At 34.7% G+C, this 24,329-nt stretch overlaps 1 protein-coding gene across 2 annotated transcripts in view; it reads right to left on the bottom strand.

Annotated features, from left to right (window-relative positions):
- The window catches only part of NLGN4X (neuroligin 4, X-linked), a 141,168-nt gene that overhangs the window by 55,429 nt on the left and 61,410 nt on the right, over window positions 1-24,329 (bottom strand). The window contains exons 3-4 of one of the 2 annotated variants that reach the window (XM_008635877.2): window positions 19,052-19,111; window positions 15,474-15,626 (exon numbers count right to left, since the gene is read on the bottom strand). In XM_008635877.2, coding sequence (XP_008634099.1) covers window positions 15,474-15,626; window positions 19,052-19,111 — 213 coding nt within the window. The remainder of the gene's footprint in view (window positions 1-15,473; window positions 15,627-19,051; window positions 19,112-24,329) is intronic. The other variant, XM_008635879.2, reaches the window with a different exon arrangement.

The following is a 24,329-nucleotide window of genomic DNA, read 5'->3' on the forward strand; positions in this document are numbered from 1 at the left end:
GAGTTTGCTGAAGTCTACAACTATGATCTGCAGAAACTGCTCTAAATCAGATCTGTGAAATGCTTTCCCTCAGTCCAGAGCTGCCTGTTTTCTAGAACGGATTAAAGGAAAGAACTTTACCTCTGATTTATTCATCACACAGTTCAAGGCAAGTTCTCCCAGATTCCTATCCTGTGTCCTTATCTATCATTAAAAGAGAAATGGGAGAAGGAAAAATTCAGTGATCAAAGGTTGTTTCAGGGCTTTCAAAGTCAGCAAACACTTAATATGATCTGAAATTTCCAGAAAAAGCCATGACCAAGCTATAACTCTAATTAAAGATGAATACATCAACAATAAAAAATAATATGGACAGAGCAATTACTATTTGAAATTGCTATTGTTGAAAGAATTGAGAATCAGGAGTTTTGACTTTACACAAGACCTCAATCTTACACTTCAGGCTGGAGGAAGCATTTTTGTGGGGTTTTTTTCCCCCGAGCAAAACAGTGAATAGTGTTAAATAAATTCCTTAAGTACTCATCATTTTGGTTAATTCCAAACAGAATAGTTGTCGGGATTCAGTAATTTCTTGGTTTTACAAGATAACAAATTGTTATCTTTGCACTAGTCTTAGATGCTTCAATACTTAAAGTGCTAGTTTAAGGAGGAAATCTATTTTACAGGACAGAAAAGAGTCAGTGCCCTAGGGAAACATCCATGCAAGAAGAAATTTCTTGTAACAGCTGCTCTTAGAAATGTTTGACCTTATTTCAACTGTAGCAAAAATTAGGGAACTGTGTAAAACTGAAAAAAAAAGTGTAAAAGTAGCATAGGAAGAAATTAACATTCCACTCAATAGTTCTTCCTTTCTTCTCTGTTATCTTGGCTATTAGAATCATCATTATTTTAAAGGCCAGTATTTTAATAATCACTGTATCTGCAAACCATACATTCTGCTTAGCAATATTATCTTATTTTGAAAGATAAAAATTTAAAAGATGCCACAATTTAGGATCACAAGAGATATAAAGAAGTTAGGTTCCTTTTTTAACTAGCCTATATTTTCCTAAAGCCATTTGCTTTTATATACATCAGAGGACATTCATTAAGAAATGGCAATTTCTCCAAAACTTGTATTTTCTTAATTTAAAATTTCTTAATTTAAAAAATGTATGATTGTTTAAAGTAATAAAGGCTTATTATTTAAAAGAGGCAATATTTATCTATTTCTTACTAATTTTGTAAAAAAAAATTTCGGAGTCAGATAAGCACCCATTTTATACATAACAATTTGAACAAGAAACTATGTAGATTCAAGAAAATACTTAGTTTTCTGTTTAGTAACTGAAAAGGATGGGAGAAAGGCAGAGAAAGATTAAAATATTTCCATTTGTATTAAAAGAGTATATTTTCTTTGCTTGGCAAAAATTGAAAACTTCTTAAACTAATTTCCTGTTGAATTAAATAATCCCATATGGTATAAAAGGTCACCTATGGATACATTAATTAAAACCAAAATAAATATATGTGTTGGTTTTGACTAGGATAGAGTGAATTTTCTTCACAGTGGCTGGTATGGGGCTGTGGTTTGGATTTGTGCTGAACAAGCACTGATAATATAGAGATGTTTTTGTTATTGCTGAGTGGTAGTTACGCAGGGCCAAGGCCTTTCCTGCTTGTTCTACTGCCACACTGGGGTGGAAGTTGGGGGTGCATGGGAGACTGGGAGGAGGCAGAGCCAGGACAGGTGACCCCAACTGAACAAAGGGATATTCCAAATCATATGACATCATGATAAGTATATAAAGTGGATGAAAGAAGGAGGAAAGAAGGAGGAAGGGGAAGGACATTTAGAATGATGGCATTTGTCTTCCCAAATAACTGTAACATATAATGGGTCCCTGCTCTCCTTGAGAAGGCTGAATACCTGCCTGTCCATGGGAAGCACTGAATTGATTCCTTGTTTTGCTTTGCTTGCGTGTGTGGCTTCCTATTAAACTGTCGTTATCTAAACCCATGAGTTTTCTGTCTTTTACCCTTCCTGTTCTCTCCCTCCTCTTACAGGTACAGGAGTGAGTGAGCGGCTGACAGGGACTCAGTAGCTGGCTGGATGAAACCACAACATACTGAAATCCTTTTTTTCAAAGGGAATTGACTCTGTCCATATCTTTTGTGTTGATCATGTAGAAGGTTTCTATAGCAGCTGTTTTCAAATAGTCATTACTTATTACAGAATGTACTAGCCCAGCATTCAAAGAATGACACTTGAATTCCCCACTGATCTTCTGAATGTCTATGAAGTTATCACCTCTTGCTACTTCACTATGTCCGCTCACTTTCAACATGAGTACACACATATTGCTGTGAGGAAGCTCAGTAAACAGCTTTATCTAAGATGATGTAGTCTGATTCCTAATCCCCTGAGTGATGCACAAAGTTAACAGTTTTGCTTAAATAAACCACTTTAAACACTTTTTTGTCTTGAAGAGTAAACTCTATTTGAAGACATTTAATAGTATTCCATCTCAGAACCTCTGCAAAACAATAGAAGCAAATATGCAATAAGTTTTGAGGTGTCTAATGTTCAAAATTCTGAGCTTCCCCCTAAACTTTGGCTCACAATGTATTCAAGAAAACTAAAAATTAATTTTTATCTACAAGCACTGCTTCCTTTATATTTTTTTTGAAAGCTGAAGTTTTGACAGCACTTTCAGTACATCTCCCATATACTTTATTCTAAACTATTTTCTTGCATGCCTGGGCATGAGAGAACAGTGCAACTTCCTACCCTTTAAAAGAATCTATGTATTCAGGATTCAATTTGCATGGAAAAACTGCCTACAGTTCTTAAACCAATGTTTTGGCATGTTTTGTAAATTTTGTAAAATGTCTCAATTGCTAAAGTACAGGTAGTTGCTTACAGGCAACATAACCAAATTTGTTTAACATCTGCCGGTCAGACTTGCCACATGCAGGATGTCATAAGTGATTTTGATTGATTTTGATTGATTATTCTATTTCAGGGAAATATCAAGAAACATAAACCAGGAAAAATGTAAAACAATCATTTAGAATACAAACTTACAGCACACTGAATTGGATGTAGTTTTTTGAATGCTGGTATAGTTCAAGACCATCCTGCAGATGTCCTTTACAAATTAAAAACATGGAAAGTCAGAAAATCACAATTTGCTTAGATACATGCTGAGTCTAACTTTTTCTATTGTACTCTTCAGTACAGGAACTTTCTCTAAACCTGTCTGTTTAAATCACATTTTTAACCAATGCTATGTGGTAGTGATCAGTGTGATTAACCAAAGACCCTGCTCAGAATTTTTTTATGCAGCTTTGTTTTTCCTATTAGCAACAGTAAGCATGTTTCCTTTTACCAAAAAAGGGAAGATGCTCAGTTCTTTCCTAAATAAAATATATTCAATTGTAAATACGTCAAACTGTATTTGACAACATCACTAGTTCCTATTTTCTCTGCCCTGCCAAGAAGAATTTGGGGATGCTGGTAGGTGAGAGACTGGACACGACCCAGAAATGTGTGCTTGCATCCCAGAAAGCAAATAATATCCTGGGCTGCATCAAAAGAAGCATGACCAGCAAGCTGAGGGAGGTGGTTTTGTCCCTATACTCTGGTCTCTGGTGACAACCCACCTGGAATCCCCAGCACAGGAAGGACATTGACCTGTTGGGAGTGAATCCAGAGGAGGGCTGCAAAGTTGATCAGAGGGATTGAACACCTTTCCTATCAGGAAAAGCTAAGAGAATTTGGATTATTCATCCTGGGAAAGGGAAGGCTTCAGACTGACCTAATAGTTGTCCACAAGAAAGACAGAGAGGCACTGTTACAAGAGCATGAAGTGACAGGACAGGTGGGAACACTTTCAAACTGAGAGTAGGTTTAGATTAGATATTAGAAAAAAATTCTTTACTGAGGGTGGTGAAGGACTGGAACAGGTTGCCCAGAGAGGCTGTGAATGCCCCTTCCCTGGCAGTGTTCAAGGTCAGGTTGGATGGGGCTCTGAGTAATCTGGTCTAGTGGGAGGTGTCCCTGCCTGTGGCAGAGGGGTTGGAACTAAATGATCTTTAAGGTGCCTTCCAACCCAGGCCATTCTATGAATCTATGACTATATGATTTTTCTGACCTTGTCTTCTATTTACTTCTTCTTATAAATAGAAAATTGCATCGGTGATTCATTAGAATTTCTAAAGCAGGATCTCTCTATATATTATTTCCCTAAGACATCAATTTCGTTTCCCTTAGGCAGGGTATATCAAAGTCATGCAACCTGAGTACTGCCTTTGGAAAAAAAAATTAAAATGTGGAAAGGGTAAAATGTCACCAATTTAGAACTTCTGTGTTGACTGGTCTTTTTATGTTTCTAAATTTAATTTCTCTTCATTGAGATGACATAGAAGGTGTTTCCAGATATGAGAATTTTAATATATTCTCCTTTTAGGTACCATCTTTTTGCAGATACCAAGATGCAGGCAATTTGTCCTGGATGATTCAGCTATATAGCTAACTGATTACCAGACTGATATACTTCTTTGTTGGAGTGATTTTCTTCCTGTTATGATCTTTGCAAATGACTGATTCATGTTATTAAAATAAAAGGAAGATCTTCTCTGCAGTAAGAGAAGATATTGTGTTTTAAGGAAAACAATCTGAAGGTGAAAACTGGATACCTTAAACTGAAAGGCAAAAGTCCTATTGATTTAAACAGCAGGAGGATTTCATCATGAATGTTAGAAAAGTTTGTCCCATAGGTTATTGAATATATTGAATGCAGTTATGAAGAGGAAATAGTAGTTCAAGGTCTGTGTTATTTTAGCAGGCATGCAAAATGGATTTTTTTCCCCTTCCCCATAAAGTTTCTCTTTCAGAAGACTGTATTTGAAGTAAATCTCTGGGATATTTTCTCATAAGTGTTGTCCATGTACATATGCTCTATGAAGGTTATAAGGGAGGCAAAGTATTTTTAATATAAACATTGCTTAGATAGTTTTTTTTTTTTTTTTTTAGATTTTTAAAGGTGCCTAAGAGATAAAACTTATTGAAAAATTAATTATATTTGTTGAAAAGTAGAAGGCTAGCTGGATTTTATTCCCTCTTATCAGCCACAGGCATGACTAGCTGGCTTCAGTAGGCACTATAAAGGTGTCAGTAAAATTAACTTGCATTTCAATTGAGCCTTGACTAGAATCACAGGAAAAAATGAAGATATATATTGGGAGAAGATTAGTTGGAGAGCAGCCCTGCAGAAAGGGAGCTGGGGATGCTGGTCAGCAGCAGGCTCAGCAGGAGTCAGCAGGGTGCCTGGGCAGCCAAGAGGGCAAACCTCATCTGGGGTGTATCACCAGCTGCTCAAACTGGACAGTTATCCCACCTTATTCAGCCTCACCTTCAGTACTGTACAGTTTTGGGCCCCATGATTTAAGAATAATGTCAAAGTCCTTGAATCCATCCAGAGGACAGCATCAAAGCTGGTGTCAGGGCTCAAATATATGAGAGGATAGGTTTTTCACAAAGGCCTCATTTTGCTTTCCTCATAAAATCACCAAATAATTTAAATTCTGCACTTCTGAAAAACAGCAGAAACTTCCATGCACCAAGATAAGTGATTGAAATGTTTTTTTCTTTAAAACAGATTTACAACATTTGAAAGTGAAGATAAGAGCATTTCAGAACAAAACAATCTTGAGTCTAGCATTGTAGAGACCATGCGCATACTTATAAGCAGATACAAAGTGCAATGAGCTCCTGGTTGTGGTTGTAAAGAAAAAAGTAATTATTCTCCTTTCACTCTACTGCTATGAAAAAAACAAACTTTTTTGTCAATCTGTAATCCACATTAACAAAAAAGAAAAGAGAAATCTTTTGCTTCTTTGAAAAGTCATCAATTGAAGCAATGTAATTTCTCCCAAGAGCAAGGGAAAAGTAAAGATGAAATTAGGACCTTATGAGTCATAGCTTCTTCTCTCTTCTATTTTGGGAGTACAACATCTGTAAGCTACCCTTTATTCAAGGATATTCAGAATTGAATTCCTTGTATTTTTATCAAGGACTAATCCAAGTCCTTGATTAAAAACAATTAACAATATAGGGCAGAATGTGTGTTTGATTGCTCCTACTTCCCCCAGTAAAATAAAAATGACATGTAGAAAGTGTAAGATTTTTTTGGTTGCTGGCTTGGCTTGTTACCCCTCTGTCCAAGAAACAGGAGTCCTGTCTGTATTTTTTGATAAAAAGAAAATGATACAGACGTTAAGAAGCTTTACAGGCAAATCTCCTAGAAGTTTATAGTAACTAAGTCATCTGTATCAAAAACATAAAGCTTTGATTACAGTATTTCTCCTTGAAAGATTCGCAACAGAAGAAAAGTTTCACTGATTATGTCCTGCTGGGGACTAATACAATCCCACTGAAATATAAAGGCATTAATTATTTTTCATGATTAATTAGTCTCAATGTGGTACTTGGTTGTGGGCTAGACATTCTCTGTAAATCAATGTATTATTTGTTACCTTTTTATTTGGCTGAAATACCTTCTGATAGAAACTTAACTAGTCGTTATGGGTGAGATCATAACAGAGACATAAGGCAGTTAGGTACCTAATTGCTTTTAAAATGTGGAAATATTTTCAAAGAGCACAAATATTTACAGTCAGACAACTTGTTTTATATGGAACACAAGTGAAATGTGAAAAATCATACTTAAAAAATTGTTTCAAAAAGAGTCACACACCTAAGTAAATGTTAAACATTGATTTAACATTTCTAGCAGAAATTTAAGTATAAACTCATTCATTACACTTACAGAGATTGGTTTTGTTTCTTTACATGTCTAAGATCTGACTTTATGCAAATTAAGATTGTATGAGTGAAGAAACTTAGGTACCTTCTGGTTTTATTCCTTTCTCTTAAATTCTTCTGAAGTATAACTATTTATTTTACCTTTTCCCAGACCCCAAAGTGGGGATACTTTATTTTAGGAAACATACATAATACAATCCACAGATGGTGTGAAAAATGGGGAGGAGAAAAATGGAAAATTCTTAAAATATTTTTTCCTTCTCAGTTTTTCAACAGTAATTTTATTACATCCTGTACTGCTATGCATTCTCTTAATGTAAGCTTTAAATGAACAAGTGCTATCGCAAGAGACTTGGCACTAGTGAAAGCCAAAAGAACACATTATTTTGGTTTCCTAAATGGAAATCATAACTTTCAATTAGAAAGCAGAAGTGAAAAGATGAAAATGGATGGCCTTTCTTAGCTGGTAACCTTTACCTACAGATATCTATTGACAGATGCACTTAACATCCATCACCAGAAAAGCTTTATTCATTCAATATTCTAAGATACTTTACAGAGGTTTTTGAACCTATTAAAGCAAAAAAAAAGTCTGTCTGTTCAAAAATGGAAACTCCAAAACCACACTGGAAGCATGTCTTTAGCTCTCTATACTGTATATTCATATACTGTGTGAATAGGTATTGTAAAGCAGCAAACATATTTTGATCCTTCATTGTCTGCCAGGCTGTAATTGAAAGGAATTACATGGGAAGTATGAAATAATTCAGGAAAAAATACATTTGTTCTGTGCTATCCTTCCAAGAGCTGGTGCAATCATGCGACTTTTAACTCTTTTAACTACGGCAAGATGCTCCCCTGTCTCCTTGTGAGTAACATAATGACATTTACCTTACACACACACTTTTGCCATTCTGATTATGTTAAGAGGCTCATTTCCAAGGGGTGGTTACGTTAAATTACACTTTACTTCTTTTTCTTTAATTCTAATTTCTGTGTAAAATATTAACTTCTACAAAATGGTAGACTTAACATGAATTTCTTTTATTCAGTCAGAATCTTCATAATAGTATTAAAAAGTATTTCTCTCACAGTATATTTCTGGATAAAATGTCCAGCACACAGCTGGATAAACACATCATGGATTGGTGAATAACTGGCTCACAGATCAGGCCTAAAAGGTCCTTTTACATTTTCTTGTAGCTTTTTTTGGTTTTTTGTTCTGTTTTACTATATAGGCTATGATAAAAATTATTTTATAAGACCATTCCCTACTAGCTTAGTCAACTGGGTCAATCCATCAGTTCTGGAGAAAGTGGATTTTGTTGCATGTAGGTAAATGGAACTTTCTGTCAAAAGTTTCTTGCTAAATTCCACTTTTAACAATTACATTTAAACAATCAATATACGTAATTTTAGAAACTCTATGAGTGTACACATAGCTTCTTATGACACTGTAACTTAAGTATTTGTTGCTTCTGATATTTGAATTGGAATAGTCTCAACCCAGTGGTATATGGACAGACCTTATGAGCTGCATTTGCACAAATACAATTTTTGTGACTGTAATAATAGATTTAAAATATGAGAAAAACATAAGGTTTACGAAAAACAAACAAAAAAAGAATTAAAGATCAAATTGCAGAGTCTACAAAAATATGTTGATAGCAGTGGGATTAACAGGTGTCATTCTGGGAATTTAGGAGTTACACCAAACTAGAAAATCAGCTATGAAAACTGACATTAGCTGACACAATTATTAGCCAACTGAGAATACCAGGGACCAAACTGGACAGGAAATCTGCATGAAGCATAAGTGAGGCAATGTCACGAAGTGTGAGGCAATGTAGTGAAGTTTGTATTGGCTTCAGCAATGGAAACAGTCACAATAAGCTTAATGAGTCTAAATAAACCTCCTTTCTGTGTAAGCATGAAATTTATTTACTTAACCCACTCCAGCTCCTGGGTCATTCCCATGTTGTATTACCTCTGGCCTTTTCTACCAGGAGACCACCTTTAAGTTTCTTGTACTAGTGGAATCATACACACTGGAGGTAGAGAAGGGCTGTCCAGAGGCACAAAGGGAACAGATATCTGCATATCAAAATTTAAAATACAGAGTAATTCTGTTCAACAATGACACTGTTGAAGATAAAGTTCAACGTCTTATAGAGTCTTGTACACAAGAATCTGGCCCATCAGGTCATATACTGCTTGCTTGATTTGATTACTGCTGAACAGGATAGAATAGAATAGAATAGAATAGAATAGAACAGAAAAGAATGTAGCTCAGTTGGGACTTATAATAGTCAAATCCTAAGCAGCTCATTCACAACATGCACTTTTTTAGTGTTTTAACTTGCACAACAGTTAGTCAGTGAAATAAAACAAGCTAAAATTCTCATAACTTAAAGATTTATGGAGCTTCCTTGTAAAATTGATTTATATTCCACTGCCTAATATGATTACTTATAGAGACTATAATTGCATGTGGATATAATTTCTACTAAAAGGGAGTCCAGCCTTTTCAGAGAGAGTACTTAAATGGGATGCTTATTGTGAAAAAGACAGATAGATGAGAGACAGTCTATTCTTATCTGCATGATTTGGAATTCTAAAAGGAAGAAAATGTTAAATTGCAAGGGGTCTCAGAAATGCTAAGTCAATTTTACCATTCTGAACTCTTAGCGTGTCTCATTTTACTGCAGTAGATGTTTCATTTAGCTCTGCCTTCCAAAATACCTCATTCGTATTTCTAGAATTCATCTCAGGTTTTGCATTTCCCATTTTTCTGAAATAAGATTCTGGCTTCCAAATGCCTGATTCATATTTCTAGAAATCATCTCTGTTTTTTTCTTTAATAGCTCACACAAGAACATTCCTCTTTGAATATGGTAACTTTTTTGAAGATTGCTTAAGCTTCTCTTCAAAATGTGTAACACCGTGATTAAATTTAACTGCATAGAAAAATATTATAGGGCTTTGATTTTACTGTTTTGAGGTTTTGTTTTGGTTTTGGTTTGCTTTTTTTTTTTTTTTTTTTTGGGAGGGTGGGTTGTCAGATTTACTTTTTGCTGTTACACAATCTAAACAGAGATTCAGCATATTGAAATCTCACCAGGAGACTGCTGATTCATGTCTCTGTAAAACAATACTAAACATAAATCCCTCCTTTGTATTTTTTCTGCCAACATAATACTGAAAAAAGCACTAAAAGAGTGCTTATAGCTGTATTTGAAAGATGTTGCTACTTCTAAAAGCATATCCACAAAGACTAAGAAGGTAGATAATAAAGAGGAATTGAGCAGTATCTGGATTGACTTAGTCAGGTCATTCAAACCATTCAATTTTTTGTAATACTAGAACATAATTTTAATTAGGATATCTACTTTCCCTCCTGCTCTGATGAATTTCTCCTATTTCTGTTAAATAACTCTGTAAATAGCTTTGGAATTTTGAAAATTAAACTCAGATTTTGAAAAACTCAAATGTATAACAGAAAAGTACTGTCATCCTACACAATGCTCAAAGCATATGTTGTGGGGTGGGTCTTCTGTGTTTTACAGTATTGAAATTTTCAATATACAGGAGCACTGCCTCACACTGGGACAATTTAGCAATCTTCTCTAGCTCCAGTAGCATCTTCAGTCATCACTGTGGTGAGGTATGAGTAAAAACAGCAGTTTCCTAGCTGGGCAGAGCCAGGAACCTCACAAGCCTTGAAGTACACAAGTAATTAAACACAGGACAACAGCACTCCACTTCTGAAACAGTGCCCACTACAATAGTAGTAGGAAAATGTAAATATTTTTATTGTTTTGCCCCAAAAGGATCTTATCCATTGAATGCATTTCGATAAATGGATATTTATGCTCAAAGGGAAAATATGGCCTTCTAAATAACAACTCATATTATCGCTGCATGCATTCTTGGGGATCTAGAAATTACAGGAAGTTCTAGAATTCAAAGGAAAGAGAGAGATAATTAGAAGTTGGAAAGTCCTGGGCCCATCTGTCTGCTATTTTGTCATGGCGCTACTGAGAGAGAAAGAGCGAGATGAGGAAATTATTCCCAGAACATCTCTGCAGTCCTCTAAGACAGGGAGTATTTTAGTTACAGATAAATATTGATCAGTGTACAATCTAAAGACATATTTTAGCCAGATGAAAGGAGAAAAGATACAGATGAAGCCCTTTGGCCCTATCATTCAGTTTAAATGTTTTATAACCCTGAATGTCATGATGTTACAGCTACATTAAAATAAGGGGTTTTCTGACGCAGATGTCTGTCTTTTCATTAACTTTACACCAGAATTTCCTGTTTCTCAATTGTAGCCATAGTTTGGAGCAATGGAATCAGGGACATATGTCCTAGGAAGAAGATAAAGATGCTATCCAGATATGTAGGGATGGGATCAGAAAAGCTAAGGCACCGTTGGAGCTGAATTTGGCAAGGAATATGAAGACTGACTAGGAGGACTTTTACAGATGTGTTGCTCAGAAAAGGAAGATGTACTTCCCACAATAAATAAGACAAAAGAACTAGTGAAAAATGCCATGGAGAAGATCGAGGTACTAGAAATTTTTTTGCTCGTCAGTTTTCACTGGTAATGTCTCTTCCTACATCTGTCAAATCCCCCAAACCTCCAGGCAGAGATTGGGGGAATTAAGTTCCCACCATTGTAGTAGATCAGTTTTCAGACCATCTGAGGAACATGAGCATACAGAAGTCCATAGGACCCAATAAAATACATCCCAGGTTCTTGAGGGAAAATAACAAATGTAGACACTAAGCCCATTTCCACCATATTTGAAAATCCAGGTAATCAGAGGAAGGCCTGTGACTGAGGGATATCACATCTGCTTTAAAAACCGTAATTAGGAGGACCCTGGGAAGTACTGACCAGTCAGGTTGCCCTCCGTGTCCAATAAGATCACAGAACTGATCCTCATGGAAGTTACACTGAAGCATATGCAAGACAGAAATGGAACTATAGACAGCATCATGGCTTCACCAAGGGCAAATCATGTCTGGCTAATCTACAATAATAAGAGGCCACGTAAAATAATGTGACTCCATCAGTGGCAAGCGAAGACCAAATGATGTTATCTGCCTAGATGTTTTTAAGAAATTTGATAAGATCCCCCATAACATTTTTGACAATAAATTGAAAAAATATGAGTTTGATGGATGGACTGTTAGATGGATATGGAACTGGCTGAATGGCCCTGTACTCAAAAGTTGCAGTCAACGGCTAAATATCCAAGTGGAAACCAACAACCAGTGGTGTCCCTTAAGGTTATTACTGGGACCAACACTATTTAATACCTTCATTAAGGACATAGATAGTGGGATTAAGTGCACCATCAGGAAGTGTGTGGACATCACAAAGATGAGAATTGCACTTGATGTGCTAGAAGGAAGGGATGCCATGCAGGAGGACTTCGAAAGGCTTGGAAAGTGGACCAGTGGGAACCTCAAGAAGATCAACAAGGCCAAGTGCAAGGTCCTGTACCTGCACTGGAAAAAATCCAGTATTTTACAGACCAGGGATGAATGAGAGGGCTTGGGGATAATAGCGGATGAAAATATTGGACAAGAGACAGCAATATGCGCTTGCAGCCCAGAAAGCTAATCACATCCTGGGCTGCATCAAAAGCAATGTGGCCAGGTTGGAGGACGTGATTCTGTCCCTAGTCTACTGTGGTCTTGTAAGACCCCACCTGGAGTGCTGCATCCAGCTCTGGGGTCTCCAGCACAAGAAAGCCATGGACCTGTTAGAGTAGGTCCAAAGGAGGGCCACAAAAATGGTCAGAAAAGCTGAACTGGGACAGTTCAACCTGGAGAAGAAAATGCTCCTAGGAAACTTTATTGGGGCCTTTCAATATACAAAGGTTGCTTATATGAAAGATGGAGAAACTTTTAACCAGGCCTATGGTAACAGACAGGGGGGCAAAAGAAATTTTTTAGTATGGGGGGGGAGGCACTGGAACAGGTTGCCTAGAGAAATTGTGGATGCCCCATCGTTGGAAGTGTTCAAGGTCAGGTTGGATGGAGCTTTGAGCAACCTGATGTAATAGATGTCCCTTCCCATGGCATCAGGGTTGGACTGGATGGTCTTGGAAGGTCCTTTTCAACCCAAACCATTCTATTTTTCTATGATTTGTATGTCTAAGATTGTCCAGTGACTATCTAGGCCCTCCTCATTTTCTATCTACTGCTAATAATGACGCACTATAGATGGAAAGAAAAATAATTTTATGTGCCTCAAGAACAGTATTAACATTTATGGAGATTATAAGACCCAGTATTCATGTCCGTCCAAGTGAATTTTCCAAAGGACTTTACCATTTCCAGCAATTCAGCACTGTGATCAATTTGATGTATAGTCCTTCATTACAGGGTGAGATAATAGTGATAGATTTACACATCTCATTGTTAATGTTGTCATTAACAACAGCTTTGTATGTGACTTTGTGCATGCACTTACAAATCAAATGCCATTGAAACACACCAGATTTACAGAAATATGACCTTCAATAACCCAGACTAGAAGAAATGGATACAAATATTGTCAATTTTCAAACTGTATGTCATAATAATGACACTACTTTTTTTTACTCTTATGAATAGTCATGTTTGTTTTCCACATGGTTGTTTCTCTGAAGAAATTTGTGTTTGCTTTTTTTCATTCTTTTTACTTATGAAGCAAGTCAAAAATACATAGAATGTGCCTAATATCTTCCAATGTCCAGGGAGAACCTAATGAGTTCTCAATGATCACATTTACATTTCACCCCGGAAGAAAAAACATAAATATGTTCATAAAACTCAATTCCTCTGATTTTTAAGTGTGTACACATTTTCTGAGTATCTTCTCTTTTTCCAATTCAAACATAAACTTGTAATAAAGAATAAATTCCCTAGAGTCTCAAAAGTTACATTTGCCACTGTTGAGAAAGCAATATTTAATATCAAATATAACATTGTATTTTTCCTAATCCATTTAAAATCCTGGCAATTATTACTTTTCTGTTTCTCATATAAATGTCTCTGTATTGTGCCATTTTTCCTGAATGCCACAATTAAAAAAAAATAGCATTCTGACTCTTTCTTCTATTTTGTTTTTTTTCAATGTAAATACATAAAATAGGAGTTCACCAATGCAAATATTGCATTTTCCCTTCAGATTTATAAAATACAGAGGGACAATGAAACATTTTAAACCACTTATAGTGGTTTACACTCATCTGTATCCTTCAACAATGCTAGTTTTTAGAAATCAAGAGAAAACCGCTTAAAGAGATCCATTGAATAACCTTTTTTACAGATAAATAACTACTACCAAGTTTCTGGGTATACACATTGCTTGACAACAAAAAAAACAACAATTCATTTTCTTGTGTCTTGAGTTCTTCCTTTTTTGTCTCTTTTTTTTTGTTTGGGTGTTTCTGAGTACCAAGACTGCACACATAAATATATGAAGATATCTTTTTATATTTCTGGCTTTACATTTAAATCTGTTTGCATAATGGAAAAAATGGTCTTTTGTATTTAAAGAAGACTCAAAATCAGGGACAATTCAGTACTCTGATGAACTATAAAGTTGTTGAAGTGCAGGAACAGGTAGCTCAGCAAAAGAAGTCTTCTGTGTTCCAAAATAGTACACGCCATGAATATAGATCAGCTTTGTTATTAAGAAAAAAAGATCAAAAACCCTTGTAAAAAGACACACAAACAAAATTATTGTACCTTACCTTATCTATTTAAAATGCCAGAAATATGACCATTTGAGCAGTCTGTATGCTATTCTATACAAACTATAAGCTTTTTCATTAAGGTAACAAATATTGCCAATGTCTGCCATTATCTGCAAATTTATAAAATTTTGTTTTTCTATGGAAAAGCAGAACTTCAATAAATAAATTAACCTTATTTTGGATGAAAGTTTGGTACACGCTAACAGCCAGGAACTGGAATCACAGAGAAGGCAGCAAAGATTTTTGATCTGTTGTCATGGATCTAAGGTTATTTCATTATTCAGTCTAATGGTAACACAGGTATCTTTATAATGTCATTTATAAAGATGCAGCTCTTTTTTCAGTTTTAAAGACAGAAATATTGATTTCCATCAGTATTATAATTCATTATTATGGAGCTCCTTATATTTTTGAAGATAATGTCACTGTACTCCTTGAAGACTCTCAATTGCCTATTACCTGCAAATTCCATCAGTGTATATGGCCTTTTATTTTTTGTATGTATCTCTAAAAACCAGTTTGCACAAAAAAATAATAAACACAGATAAATAGTAACATTTTCCTTCTTCTTGCCGTTACCAGCTGTTTTCAAATTGTGAGGACTCATTCTTAACTTTCTTCTATTTTTTTTTTTTTAACATAGAGTAGAAATTATTTAAAAAAAAAGATATGAGTACTCAAAACATTAGACATTTCCAGTCATTTCTCTCCAAGGTGAAGGCAGCTGTCAAAAATATGTAGTTTAGCCCAGTTTCCATAAAAAATGGACAGAATTCAAAATCCATCATTGAGATTGTTCTGTTTTAAAATCAAAACTGAGACAAATATCTATGATCAATCAACGGAAAAATTCAGCAATCAAATATTTCTGTGTAAATATTTCAATGAAGAAAAGAGTCACTTACCTAAAACCCCCAGTCTGTAATTGATAGTGACAACAATGACATTTCCATAACTTGCGAGAATGCTGCCATCAATCATATTTCCAGTACCCTCCATGTAAGATCCCCCATGGATGTAGACCATAACAGGTTTCTTGCTGTTCTGATCATGAATGTCTGAAAAAATTCAAGTAAGGAAAACACAATAAAGTAATAAAAACATAAGGAAAATGACATTAGAAATTTTTAGCAATGCTAAAAATAGTCTTCATTATTTCCTATGTTTTCAATATCACCACCACTTTAACCAGCTAGGTTACACAGTTCAGGATCATCCTACAAGCCTAATATTTATAATTTGAAATTTCAAATACTGTTTCCTCTAAAATGGTCTCAGAACGCTTGAAATGCATTCTGTATTTCAAGAAATTGAATTTTAATAGAAATATCTTAAATCCTAAAAAATCAGATTATAAAAAATCTTGGGTTTTTGAGAATACTCTGATTCAAATATATACCAATTTAGAAATATGTGTGCATCTAATAATAAAATTATAGCAATGATCTATACTTTCGCATTTCTCATGGGACATAATTATTAAAACAATATTCCATATAGGTCAGTAAGAGATAATATCAGAAAATCTAACTGTTCTGGTAGAAGAAAACATTCCTTCTTTTAAACAGCCTAGGAGTTAACAAACAGCGAGGATTTATGTGAATTCATGGCCCAGATTTTTTTGTGTTTAAATCAAACTATGTCTTTTGTGTTGCACTTTTCCTAGTCATGGTAGCAGCTAAGCCTCAAAGAACAGCCTTGAGTTAATGGTATCGCTGATCTTTTGTATATACAGAAAATTCCTGACTACTTTTAAAAAGGTAAACAGCTGGGTATTTATTTCTAAAAGAAAGTTAAATTAAATTGAAAAAAATAAAAAATTCTAAAAGAAAGTTAAATTAAATTGATATTCCATATTTCATAGTGAGTTATAAAGATATGCTAATCAATGATTGGGGTATATTTAGGACCAGATTAATCAAAAAAGTTAGTCTCCTGATGCCAGAGATGGTTCAGCATACCTAAATCTAGAACTTCTGTTCTCTAAAAAACAGGGGGAAGAGGGGCTAAGCTTCTTGATAAAGTAGAGGGCAAGCTGCCATTAGACATAGGAATCTTTTACAAATAATTCAGTGTATCTTCATGGAATCAGCACTTCTTTCATGTATATAGCACAACATATAAGGAAAACCAGAGTCTCTGATTATTCAACTAGGTTTAAAAAAAAATCTTTTGGATAGGCATATATTGAAGAGTGGAGAAGGGAGGCAGGCAAAGAAAAAGCTGAAAGAGCTAAATAGGAGGGATCTGGGTTTGAAAGCCTTCCAAACCTCTTCCCTCCCCTCAGGCTTATTAGGAAATACTTTGAAACACAAAAAGTTGATCAGCAATGAGGTACCAGATACTTAATGTTCTATATATGTGGAACTAATTAGAGCATACTTAAAGGTTAATTTTGACTGTCATATTCCTATGTCTCACTTTTGCTTTACTCATGTGTATACACTACCTCAAATATCATAAATGTCCAGCTGAGTTCAGGAATGTCCAGGCTGCAAATTACACCTGTCTACTTGTCAGAGTTTACAGCTTATCATTGAATCTGCCTCCTTTACATGAAAGGATACATACTTACATGTTGTATTTTAAATGTTGTACTATAGCAGCAGAACAAAAGTTTGTGTGATAAGATCTTTTTAATTGTTGTGATTATAAGAGTAGTACAGCAATTAAACAGATCATTTAAAGCAATGAGGTGCATTCTAGTGGATCTATTGGTTTGTTTTTTTATTATCAGCATTTTCAGCAAAGTACATAAAAGTGCTTCTTTTCTGAATGCACAGCTAAGCCCTCAAAAAAACTGAAAGCAGAAGAAATTGAATAACAGAATTATTTGTGTTGCCGAATTACCTTTTCCTTCTCTCCCCAAAGTCTCATGGCAAGATTTTTTTGTATTTAATCTTTTCTTATCACCCAGCTCTACCTCAGGGTTGAATCTTTCACTGCTGAAGTCAATAGAAGGTTTCCCCTTCCCCTTCAGTGGGAAAGTAACTATCTTCAACATAAAGGAAATTAGCTCAATGATTTATGTGCTTAGATCTAAAGTGGATACCCTTGTTAATAATGAAATCCTAACATTTTATAAATTTTAAAAAAGGCTGAATAATAACGTATTCATAATCTAATATTTATCTTTATTTTAAAAGTGATTTTGGTTTTGCTTGCTATTTGTCCTTTGCTTTAACTTCAGAATTTGGTATAGAAATGATAATACCATTATTTGAAAAAAGCATATGTCGCACAGAAATAGGATGGTATTTTATTATGGTATTTTATATATAGACAGAGTGGCTACAATAGACCTGAACTCCCAGGAAAAGAGGTGATAGTATCCTCACTGCAGTGTGTAAGTTTCGAAGGGAAACAGAGAGGACATATGTTTCAAAGTTATTTGAAATTATGTCAGATAGGAGAAAACAGGAAAAAAGACATGGAATAACACTTCGGATCAGCCAAGCATGAGAGGATTAATAAACATATTGCTTTGAAGCTAGACCAATAAACTACCCAGGGCTGTTATCTTCTCATTTAATTTGAAAATAATTTTTTCCTAATTTGATAAATACATGAAGTCAAATAAAGTGAAAATGTAACTAATGAAAAAGAAGGGTGAGAATAGAGGAAGATTTCATGACTTCTTTCTATTTTGGTGCATCCTAAATAGATTTGTTGTTTCAAGGCAAGGAAAAAAAATGTGTTTCCATCTGAAACTTTTTTGGGGTACTTCACTGTGAACTTCTAGCATTTCCTTTCAGGAAACCCAATCCAGCTTTGAAAGAAGTCAATGAAAATGATTGTTACTGATTTCAGTGGGAATGTGGTCAGAGTCAGAATGAATGTGTCTCAGAGGCTAGCTGATTACAGGAAAAAAAAATATAAAGGAACATCAACAGCTTCCTTTATTTTTGTGTCCTGAAATAAACCACATCCTGTGAGAAAGAAAATAAGTAAATAAAAATAGAAAAGACAAAGCACAATTCCACTGCATCAATGTACAGCATGTGCACTGGGGAAACAGTGGAAGTGAAAGGATATATGTGTGAAAAGGAAGGATATATATGTGAGGTTTTTAATGAATTTCAAACAAGTGAATTTACAAAATGTGTAGGAGGAAAAAGAGCACATGCATGTTTTTAAATTCCATTTTCTCAACCTAAGAAAGAATAGAGGGGAAAAAATATGTGGTTTCAAATAACATTTATGTTACTCACTTCACACATATTTAGGAATAAACTTTACACCTATGTCACGGAGGAACTGCATTCATCTATATGCTAATTTAGATTTTAAAAAGAAAAACAATCAAAGTAAATTCTAAAGAAGAAAATAAAGAAGCACACTGATGTGAGCTTCTGCAAATAAGGGACTAAAAATCATGTTGAAATAACAGCAATAACAATAACAATAATCATTATTATTATAACAAAAATTGAAAAGTTTATGTTCATGCATCAGGGTCAGGCTTTGAAAAAACAAAAAATACCTTCATCTTCACCACGATCATTACTGGTTATATCATCTGCGCTTTTCTTTGTGTTGGCTCCTGGGTTCATATTGAGGAGGAGAATAAAGGGAAAAAAGAGAATTCAAAACCAGCAGGTTCTCAAAAATAAAAAACCACTAGTACAAAAAATGTAACAAAAATGTCAAAATCTGTTACATTTGAAATTGAAAAACAAAAAAGATGCAAACTGCACATAAACATAAAATGTCAAGAAGAACAAATTGAAAATATTTGAAAAAATGTATCATATTCTGTGACAATGCAGTACTTTAGTTAAAAGTGATTTCTGCAAAAAAACCAAATTAATGTGCTATTAAAAAAGAATAATATAAACCAAAAAAGTATACTAAAAAATCACCAAATTATGTTTTTACATAAGAAATGCAATTTTTTAAAATTTTGTTCTGTAACGTTGAAGAAATAATGCCTTCAGTTACTTTCTTCAATGACTTAACATTTTATTCATCCTCATTAGAATTTATTAAGAATCAGCCAAAATCTGAATTTTTGATGGAACTAATGCAAATAAAATTATCATTTGAGTTTTACACAACTTGACTGGACTAAGACAGACCATAAAGACCTCCTTAAAACTTAATCTTGCTTCCCATATAAGCAAAAAGATAATCAAAACAAAACAAAAGTGAAACAGAATTGAGTCAATCTCAGACAAGAAATTGGTCCAAAACCAGCCTTCGTTCAAAATATACCACATTTCATGCTCTTTAGAGAAATGTAGAAATTAACTGAAGCCACTTACTTACCATGATAAAGAACATGCATTTATTAGTAAAGAATCTATTTTAATTTGTGTTCAATATGCTTTCTTAAAATACTTTTGAGGAGTAAACATGCACACACACACACATAGGCACACACACATAAACACTTCTGCTCATACATGTCATAGCCTATGCTTATGGTAGCAAGAGGAAATAAACACGGTTTTCACCGTCCCCATCCTTGGGCAATACCTCTGTTTTCTGACTAAAAATATAAAAAGACACCAGGCTATCCTTGCACCCAGCATTCTATTATACTGTGCTTACTCCTGCAGCAGGTAGCCCTCTGTAATGTAAACAGTTATTTGATAAGGAGTGAAACACGAATAGGAAACTCAATTTATGATATAGCTTAGAAATTAATATAGCTACTAAAGAAATAAAATGGTCTAATGACTATTTTCTTGAATTGTCTTTATTTTGAAGTGCCTTTTCAAGACATGCTGAAAAAGAACAGTATACTTTAACTTGTTTATGTATGAAGTCTAAATTTGTCACAGATACATCATATTTAACTAAAATGTGATTAGCTCCTTTTATTCTGCTATTTAAATTCTAATCTTTAATTATATTTATAACCCTCAAAATCCAAGGGTTCAATTAAATCTTTGTCCCTGATTTTAAGACAGAATGTCTTTATTATTACTAAAGTACTTAAGATTTTTTATATATATGGTTTGGGGATCATTGTACTAGTTTATTTGTCTTCTAGATATGGATTTTCTACAGGCATTTTCTGGAAACAGTGCCACTACGTAAGCAGTGATGATGATTAGTGAGTCACAGTGTGCAAAGCAATGAGTGATACTCCATCTCCACATAAAGTCTTCATCTCCCATGTTGTTGTACAAAAGGTATTGTTTATGCAGTACACCAGTGGATTCAATATATATATCCCGTACATAATTAACTAGGTAAAATATCTCTGTCAATGAAATATAGATGTTCTCTAAACTCTAATTTCTTTCAGAGGTAATAGATATAGGCTCATAATCTCAGTCACTATCCATGTTTTTTCCTTTTATGAAATATTGTTTCAAATTAGTTATATCCAAATGAAGGTTGAATACTTTCTCAGGTGATATCCAAATAAAGTTATTTTTGTATTTAAATAAACTAAGTACTCCCCCTATACATTGCCCTTTAACTATTTTTGATTCATGTAAAATATTTATGAGAAATAATTATTTATAGGCAATGAATACATATAGACACAAGTTTGAATGCACATAACAAATCTCAATACTAGTTCCTCCAGGAAGGTAGTCTTTTAATTGGTTGATAAAAAATATGATAATCATCTGGCAAATATAAAGTCAACTACCACATATTTATTATTGCTATGAATTAAAAAAATCAAAATCAGTGTGAGCCCATATATACAGTACCTGTAGACAAAAACTGTGTGCAATTGTTAGGACTGTAATCCCTATTTCAAGTATTTTTGAGGGAAAGGAGTAGTTGTGTCCCAAAACATTTTAGTTTGGGTATTATCTCCTCCCAAAATCTTCAATACACATCAATAACATATTGCAAGGATTTTCTCTTTAATGTCTCCCAATGTGACTGTGGTTCAGTGTACTTCTGAAAAAACAACACAAATGTAATGAGAATTTAGAAAATGTGCTCACACCATGCTACTAGATGTGATGATACACAAATATCACCTAACAAGGTATGTGACGAAAGGTTATCTGTAATATTTGAAACATCCCTTATTTCTTTTTTATGTTCCTTAAATATTTAAAATATCATGTTGTAATCCATTTTCAGAAGAAATTACTATAACTTAGTATGTATTTAATTACAATGTGAGTGGGAATGCTCTTTCTCCTACATGTTGTGAAACAATCATTTGTCTATTGGCAATTGGAATACACTTTTATGCATAAGTTCTTGGGTTTGAGAGGATTTTATATTCATTTTAAGATCTGATAAAATGGATTACATCAATGAGTTCTCAAACCAGGTTTCTTTGTTCCTATCGCATTGGATTTTTTTCGTACTATGTGTACCAGCCACAAGATAATGTAATCATTAAGGCTGAAAAAGATCATCAAGTCCAACTGTGCCCCTAAGTGCCACATCTACACCTTTTAAATACCTCCAGGGATGGTGGCTCAACAACTTCCCTGGACCGACTGTTCTAATGCCTGACCATCCTTTTCATGAGTTTTTTCTAATATCCAATTTAAACCCCTGCTGGTGGAACTTGAGGCCATTTCCTCTCACCCTATCCCTTGTTACTTGGAAAAAGAGACCAATCCCCACCTGGCTACAAACTTCTTTCAGGTAGTTGTACAGTGTGATAAAATGTCCTGGGCTTCATAGCCTTCAAGTTAAACAAGCCCAGCTCCCTCAGTTGCTCCTCATCAGACTTGTGGCCAGATGCTTCACAACCTCTGCTGTCCTTCAGTAACTCCAGTGCCTCAATGTTCTCCTTGCAGTGAGGGGCCCAGAAGTGAACACAGGATTGGAGGTGCAGCCTCAACAGTGCCAAGTACAAGGGGACCATCACTGCCCTGGTCCTGCTGGCCACACTGCTGCTGATACAAGCCATGCGGGTAATACTGTCAGTGTGAAATTATCTGAGGAGAACAGACATGTTATTGTTGGAATTATTTCAGTAGCTCCAAAACCATTTAAAATACTCAGGAGTATTGCTTAGAAAAATTACATGAATCTTTCAAAAATATAAGCTTCCAGAAACCTATTATCTCATGCAGAGAGCAAAAATTTGAATTTTCCAACCATATTGTGTATTTTTATTAAAAATGTCAATTCATTTGTCCTTAAACTTCCAAAAAAATATGGTAATCCCTGTCATAAGACAAAAAAGATCCCTATGCCTCTAAGGCTAGTTTAAGTTTGTATTAATCTAGGAGATTGAACGGAATTATGACTCAGAAACTCCCATTGCTCAGAAGAATTCCCTGCCTGTAACAGCTGATTGTCCCACAGATCAACACTTCCCTCTGCTTTGGGGCTTCTTTTGTGAATGTTCAGGGTTGGGACAATTTTTTCCCCATATCTCATATTCTCCTTATCCCATATCACAGGAGCATCAATTTTAGCCTTCAGTTCCCATACACCAAGTAAACATTATCACTGTGTTATAGGATTTGTCTCTTCTGCAGTCTAAGAACTGTTTACTCATTCATCCCACATGAAACATGGATGGTAAATTTCAATAGCAACCCAGGATCCAGCAGTAGAGAAGGAAGCAGGGCATATGGGAGGGGTGATCTAGTGAATTAAAGACTGAATTGCCTTAGTCTCTCTATTGACCAACCTAGTGTTTGATTTGAGTTCTTGGTCTGTAAAGTTTGTGTTTCACTTTTCATGATACTGAAAAGTAACAAAGAAAAATATTTCAAAATGTAAATAGGATGAGAACTTTTTTTTCCACAGGCTAGGAAAGGCTAGGAACTATTTAATTACATATCTTAAATATGCTGTAGATAGCATAGCTCTACTGAAGAATACCTTTGTATAAAAGTTCATGATTTAGAAAAACATCTTACTGTTAATAACAACTACTAGAAAAATATGTGTCTTCGTAACGCATATATTAAAGGCCAGGTGACCTCTTTTCACTTGTCCTACAATTCCATTCATTGCTGAATGAAAAGAGCATGGTGCAATGTATTTTACTGAACTTTGTCAAACATCTTTTGTGAAGGATTTTTGTCTGCCAGAACTGCTTCTTTTTCACATACATATATATATATTTATATACATATGGGTAGTACAGATACAGACTAACACAAGCGTATATGAGCCACTTTGAAAACAGCACCAGCCAATATGGTCATAACGAAGAAGTGTTTCATGTAAGTTACTTTTTTTCCTCTCTAAGGAGCCCTGTAAGCAATGCAGTTGTAAACATTAATTCAGCAATCTCTAAAAGGTTTTAATTTTGAAATACTGATCAATGTGTTAATAAACTATTAAAAAGTAGCTGATTTCATTTATCTATGGATGTACAGTCACCTTGTATTCCCTGATTTGTTCTCAATGCCATGTATAAATCTATAACAAATGAAGAAGTCACCCTCCTGTAAGCATGTCCTCTGGATCACATTTCCTTTGCATAATGAATAAAAATCTCATTCACAAACAGATTTTGTAGTTTTGTAAGTTGTCCCAGCTGTATTTGCAATTTTTGCTACATCTTCCTCCATTCTGATAATATGAATCACATATATGTAATATAGGCAGGTCCCAGGCATGCAGTTTCCCAGGCTTGTGTATTAGGTGTTCACTCTGAAGCCTCTAATGGCAGCAAAAAAATCATCCACAACTGCTTAAGCTGATGCCATTTCTTTGCACTTTATATGCAATTGCTCCATCTGTCACACAGTATACCTTTTGACCCCATTTAATTTTGGAAAAGGGCTCCGTTTTCAGAAATCACACAGCACATTATTAGTTGTATGACCTCCCAGTTTCACATGGCACATGCTTAACCTTCT

Source organism: Corvus brachyrhynchos, unplaced genomic scaffold, assembly GCF_000691975.1.
Source record: "Corvus brachyrhynchos isolate BGI_N302 unplaced genomic scaffold, ASM69197v1 scaffold83, whole genome shotgun sequence".
In the NCBI taxonomy this organism is placed as follows: domain Eukaryota; kingdom Metazoa; phylum Chordata; class Aves; order Passeriformes; family Corvidae; genus Corvus; species Corvus brachyrhynchos.